The 6,805-nt window shown below is 44.8% G+C and overlaps 1 protein-coding gene across 1 annotated transcript; it reads left to right on the top strand.

Annotated features, from left to right (window-relative positions):
- The first annotated feature begins 237 nt into the window (after window positions 1–237).
- LOC148097782 (GTPase IMAP family member 9-like) lies at window positions 238–1,756 on the top strand. Its single transcript, XM_087831341.1, has 2 exons — window positions 238–282; window positions 723–1,756. Exons 1-2 carry the CDS (start codon window positions 267–269, stop codon window positions 1,754–1,756), a joined length of 1,050 nt encoding a protein of 349 aa, XP_087687467.1. The 5' UTR covers window positions 238–266.
- The last annotated feature ends 5,049 nt before the right edge of the window (window positions 1,757–6,805 follow it).

Below are 6,805 nucleotides of genomic sequence, written 5' to 3'. Positions count from 1 at the left end.
CACTGAAGAGGAAATGCACATGGTGCAAAGAATTCAAGAAATCAACATGGTTATCCTGCTTCATAAAAAACCTTATAACTGGAAAAATACCACAAAACTTTAGTTTTACTTTCACTCTGTGTCCAATGCAGTTATTTGTGGGTGTGGATTGGTTGATATGCTCTGTTAAAGGAGGTGCAGCACAGCCTCTGACTTTCACTTCTGACTTGACACAGAAGAAGTATCTGCACTGCACTATTGAGGACAGGAACAATTTCATCCCAAACATGGACAGCAAACTTGGTAAGTCTTCATGTTAGTAGTGTTTTTTTAATGTTACAGTAGTGATCAGGCTTGAATAATTAAATGTTAGACAAGCTCTGTGGAGAAAGTCTTTTGTAGAAAGCAGCTGTAGCTGTAGCTTTGAAAATCACTTTGAAATAACTTTTAACCCTCTAATCCTAGCTTCAAACTCTAATCCAAACCCTATGATTTAGGATTTTAAATGTATGTGAGGAAAATAAAAAACAATCAAAATAATAATTAATAACATACATACACATCACTGATCATGACTATGACCTCACAGAATTAATAGTTGTGACACATCTTCTTGGGGATCTGCAAATTTTTGGAATCTAGAAAAATCTATGCCAAAACTTAGTTGATGTTCAGAAGTAAAGACTTATGTATTTACAGCTTGATTTAGATCCTAATTCATTATTTCTCATCTTTCTACACAGATTCTGGCAGGACAAAGGATGATGAGATCAGGATTGTGATAGTGGGAAAGACTGGAACTGGAAAGAGTGCTACTGGAAACACTATTCTGGGTCGTGAGTGCTTTGAATCCAAGTTCAGTGCCGTGTCTATGACTGTAGAGTGTTCAAAGGGCAAAGTTAAAGTGGATGGGCAGCAAGTTGCTGTCATTGACACCCCGGGGCTGTTTGATACCAGGTTTGATAAGGAGAGAACAACTAAAGATGTATGCCAGTGCATCTCCTATGCTTCTCCAGGACCCCATATCTTCTTGGTGGTCATTAAACTGGGCAGATACACTGAAGAGGAAAAACAGACGGTGCAAAGGATTCAAAAAATCTTTGGCCACGCAGCAGACAAATACAGCATGGTTCTCTTTACCCATGGAGACCTAATTGAAGGCACCACTATTGAAGAGTTCTTAGAAGAAAGCTCAGACCTGCAGGAACTCGTGGCCAGATGTAATGGTCAGTACCACGTCTTCAATAATAAACTGAAGGAGCGCTCTCAGGTCACTGAGCTGATCCAGAAGATCAGAGAGATAGTCCAGAAGAACGGCGGAAGCCACTACACCAACGAGATGTTCCAAGAGGCTGAGAGGGCGATTGAAGAGGAGAAACAACGCATCCTGAGAGAGAAAGAAGAAGTAATGCGAGAAAAAATTGAAAAAATGGAGAGAGAAATACAGGAAAGATATGAGAAAGAGATGCAGAAATACAATGAACAACTCCAGGCTGAGAGAGAGAGGGAGAGGAAGGAGAGAGAGGAGGAGAGGAAGAGGGAGAGGGAGGACAAAGAATGGGAGATGAAGAAGTTAAAGGAGAAGTGTGAGAGAGAACTGGAGGAAGAAAGACGCAAGATTCAGTCCTGGTGTGAAAATGAGGCCAGAGATGAAGCTGAGAAATTTAATCCATTATATCATCTGACACGAATCGGTGAAGTAGTCGCCGATGCTGGCAGGAGGATTTTTAAAGAAATCCAACAACTAGAAAGGGCAATTTTTAGCCTGTTCAAATAAAAACATGAACATCACTGAAGTGTCGGCTGTAGAGTAGTATAGTATAGTCTCACACTGCCAGCTACTGTTCTTTTATATTTTTTGATGCAAGGTCTTAGTTCAACACTGGTTAAAAATATGTATCAGTAACAAATAAAGAAGCAGACACTTATGTTTGATTATCAGTGACTTCTGTTTTCCCCATTGAACTAATGCTCTTGTTTATTTGTTTTCTGCATATTAATATTAATTACAACACATTTGACAGATTTTATTGTAATCCTTCTATCATTGATTTAGTTTTCACTTTGTCAACAAGGTATTCCTTTCATGGATTTTGTTGCTGAGTTATGTTTAAATGCTGAGCTGAACTTGAAGTAAAGATATAATGATAAAATTAAACCCCAGAAAGTTGATTCTGTTCATCTGAACGTAGTGTTTTCACTGGGAGAAACATTTCTTCACTCATCCAAGTGACTTCTTCATTCTCACATGAATGCAGATTTCCCCAAATGAAACTAGCACCTCAGTGAAATTAAAGTAAACCTTTTTGTGAACCAAAACATTTCTGTCCACTTGGAGTCTAACACTGAATAAATTCTGGACACACTGAATCAGTCAAATTTATATTGAATGCTTTTCTTTGCCATCTCACTGTGAGCTACTGTAAGTTTTAGAGAGTTTAACAGCTTTCTTCTGTTTTCTTTGTTATGTTTTGCGACAGTATCTGTTTTTGTCTGGATAGCCAGTATGTATTTCATAATGCAAATTTTTTTTCCAATTTTAATGTTTCTGTTGAAACCAACCAAACTTGAGGACAAAATGATCAGTAATAATTTAATAAATAATCTTGGACTGACTATGAAGAAATTTGTCTTTTTGTTTTAGAGAGACAAAGGTGAAGAAGTGGTGTTTTATTACTGTCCCTTATGAACCTTTACTCATTGTTGTTGTTTCCAACTGATGGTGTTCTGCTCTGTGTTCCACTTCAACTGTTCACATGCCAAATTTTCACTGCATTTCGAGCTTCAAACGATATAAATACAGTTAGTTTGTATGTGATTTTAAGTTTACATATACAAATAGAAATAGAAAAAGAAATGGAAATTGTTTATTGTCATCACTTTTTAGATCCAATGACATTTGCTGTGTCCCAATTCAGGGTCTGCATGCTTGAAGTACGCGCACTACGCGTACTACATACGGCGCGTACTATAACTACGAGAAGTGCGGAAGTCAGAGGCTTGTGAAATGGGACGGTATATGCTTTGTCGCGCTGTTCAGGTTGCCTAGCAACCGTGATACTAACCGCGAGAAACGTTACATACAGCTTTGTTTGACAGAAATGAAGGAGAAAATTGTTTTGTCATGACATCACTTTGATTAGTTGAGTATCTGAGGCTGAGGCCACAGGACTGTAAAACATGATTGTTGTGCTTCATTTCTGTACTGAACAGTCATTTAAGAGTAGTTAGCAAATAACAATTAGCTAATGTTGTTCATGAGACTAAAATCATCTGTGGTAATGTAAATATAATATGGCCAATATTATATTATTGTCAGATTATTATGATCTATCTATATCTATCTATCTATCTATCTATCTATCTATCTATCTATCTATCTATCTATCTATGTGTGTATGTATATATATATATATATATATATATATATATAGCTGGATAGCGCAGCTGGATAGCGTAGTGGTTAAACTACACGCCTTTGGAGCAGAGGATCGCAAGTTCCATTCCTGCCTGGGGCGTCTGTATCCAGTAAGGGTCCTAAGGCTAGACCCCCTATGCTAAGCGAGCCTACCGCAGATATGAGCGAGACAGATAAATATGAAGGCATGCCGGCTCGGACGTCGCCCGGATCAACAAGGTCCGCGTCAGGTGTTGAGGAACCAGGGCACCCTGACGAGAAGTGGGCTACTGGAACAAGAAGGCATCAGTGGGCAAGAGATGAAAACAGGGCGTTGTTGGAATGCTACTACGCAAGTAACCCCGGCGGAAGGGGCTACATGAATAGGATGAGGGACCTATGGATTCTTCGATACCCAATATCCACAATGACGGCGAAACAACTAGTAGCTCAGTGTTCCAACATTCGAAAGAAGGGACTGCTCTCACAGCTAGAGATTGACGAGGTACAACAAGGAGGAGTCAGGACGCCAGGTCAGGGGGGAGATATCATCATCACCCCCACCCGAGATTGGGTACATAGCCCCAAGTGCGACAGGAGAAGGATCATTGAGTGCGAGAGGAACTGACCTGAAAGATAGGATCATGGCCAAGCTTGAAACCTGGACCCCCCGTAGCCGGTTACCAAGATTACGTGAAGTACCCTCAGAAGGTCTGCTAGATGATGTTAATGCAGCACTACGGACGATACCTACAGCCACGATTACCGACACTAACAAGCTGATCTACAATACGGCAGCAGTGATCAGTGAGATGCTTGGCTACAAGTTGAACAGCCACAAGGGGCAGTACCCTCCATGGAGAAGGAGGCTAGAGGGCAAGATCAAAGTAGCACGGAGGGAGGTGAGCCAACTAACGGAGTTGCAGAAAGGTGCGACAAAGAAGGTGCATAAGAAATACAGCAGGCTGTCCATACCTGAGGCCTTGGAAACTGCCAAGCAAAGACTCACAACCTTGGCCAGCCGCTTGAGGAGGTACACCAGAGAGATAGAAGGCAGGAGAATAAACCAGCTGTTCTCCACAGAACCAGCAAAGGTGTACTCTCAGTGGCAAGGGAACAATAATAAGAGAACAGCACCACCAAGGCTGGAGACGGAGCAATACTGGAAGAGCATGTGGGAGAAGGACGCAACCCATAACGGCAATGCTCAGTGGCTAGTGGATCTGAGGGCAGACCATAGCGACCTCCCTGAACAGGGTCCAGTAACCATCACGGTGGCAGATATCCAAGAAAGGGTCTCCAGTATGAAGAGTTGGACAGCACCAGGGCCCGACATGGGCCACACCTACTGGCTAAAGAAGCTGACTGCACTCCACGAGCGTCTGGCAGCACAAATGAACCAGCTGCTAGTTGATGAGAGACACCCGGAATGGCTAACCGAAGGTCGGACGGTCCTGATCCCCAAGGACCCCAAGAAGGGACCAGTCCCCTCCAACTACCGACCAATAACCTGCCTCAGTACTACATGGAAGCTCCTGTCAGGCATCATATCGGCTAAGATGAACAGGCACATGGGTCAATACATGAGCGGGACACAGAAAGGAATTGGCAAGAATACCAGAGGCGCAAAACACCAGCTACTGGTAGACAGAACAGTCAGCCGAGACTGCAAGACCAGACTAACCAACCTGTGCACTGCCTGGATTGATTACAAGAAGGCCTATGACTCAATGCCCCACAGCTGGATACTGGAATGCCTAGAATTGTACAAGATCAACAGGACCCTAAGAGCCTTCATCAGGAACTCAATGGGGATGTGGCGTACAACACTAGAGGCCAACTCCAAGCCCATAGCACAAGTCACCATCAAGTGCGGGATCTACCAGGGAGATGCTCTGTCCCCACTGCTGTTCTGCATAGGCCTGAACCCCCTCAGTGAGATCATTAACAAGACTGGCTACGGATACCGACTACGGAACGGAGCAGTTGTCAGCCACCTCCTGTACATGGATGACATCAAGTTGTATGCCAAGAGTGAACGAGACATCGATTCACTGATCCACACTACCAGGCTATACAGCAATGACATTGGAATGTCGTTCGGGCTGGAAAAGTGTAGTCGGATGGTAACAAAGAGAGGGAAGGTAGTCAGAACTGAGGGGATTGAACTACCAGAAGGCAACATTACAGACATAGAGGACAGTTACAAGTACCTGGGGATCCCGCAGGCGAATGGGAACCATGAAGAGGCCGCTAGGAAAGCTGCAACCACCAAGTACCTGCAGAGGGTCAGGCAAGTCCTGAGGAGTCAGTTGAACGGTAAGAACAAGATCCGGGCCATCAACACGTACGCCCTGCCCGTGATCAGGTACCCTGCTGGGGTAATAGGCTGGCCAAAGGAGGAGATAGAAGCCACTGACATAAAGACAAGAAAGCTCCTTACCATGCATGGAGGGTTTCACCCCAAGTCCAGCACCCTGAGGCTGTACGCTAAGCGGAAGGAAGGGGGTCGGGGACTGGTGAGTGTCAGCACCACAGTCCAGGATGAGACAACAAACATCCAAGAATACATCACGGAGATGGCCCCAACTGACAGCGTGCTCAGTGAATACCTCAGGCAGCAGAAACCCAAGAAAGAGGAGGGAGACGAGGAACCATCATGGAAGGACAGGCCCCTGCACGGTATGTACCACCGGCAGATAGAGGAGGTGGCTGATATCCAGAAATCCTACCAGTGGCTGGACAAAGCTGGACTGAAAGATAGCACAGAGGCACTAATCATGGCAGCACAAGAACAAGCTCTGAGTACAAGATCCATAGAGGCTGGGGTCTATCACACCAGGCAAGACCCCAGGTGCAGGCTGTGTAAAGATGCCCCAGAGACAATCCAGCACATAACAGCAGGGTGCAAGATGCTAGCAGGCAAGGCATACATGGAATGCCATAACCAAGTGGCCGGCATAGTGTACAGGAACATCTGTGCCGAGTATAACCTGGAAGTCCCGAGGTCAAAATGGGAAATGCCCCCAAGGGTGGTGGAGAATGACCGAGCTAAGATCCTGTGGGACTTCCAGATACAGACGGACAAAATGGTGGTGGCTAACCAACCGGACATAGTGGTAGTAGACAAACAGAAGAAGACGGCCGTAGTGATCGATGTAGCGGTTCCGAATGACAGCAATATCAGGAAGAAGGAACACGAGAAGCTGGAGAAATACCAAGGGCTCAGAGAAGAGCTCGAGAGGATGTGGAGGGTGAAGGTATCGGTGGTCCCCGTGGTAATCGGAGCACTAGGTGCGGTGACTCCCAAGTTAGGCGAGTGGCTCCAGCAGATCCCGGGAATAACATCGGAGATCTCTGTCCAGAAGAGCGCAGTCCTGGGAACAGCTAAGATACTGCGCAGGACCCTCAAGCTCCCAGGCCTCTGGT

This window comes from Neolamprologus brichardi, chromosome 18, assembly GCF_056152115.1.
Source record: "Neolamprologus brichardi isolate AB-2024 chromosome 18, ASM5615211v1, whole genome shotgun sequence".
Taxonomy (NCBI): Eukaryota; Metazoa; Chordata; class Actinopteri; order Cichliformes; family Cichlidae; genus Neolamprologus; species Neolamprologus brichardi.
Note: the sequence above shows the minus strand (reverse complement) of the source record. Positions and strands in the feature narration are given on the sequence as shown.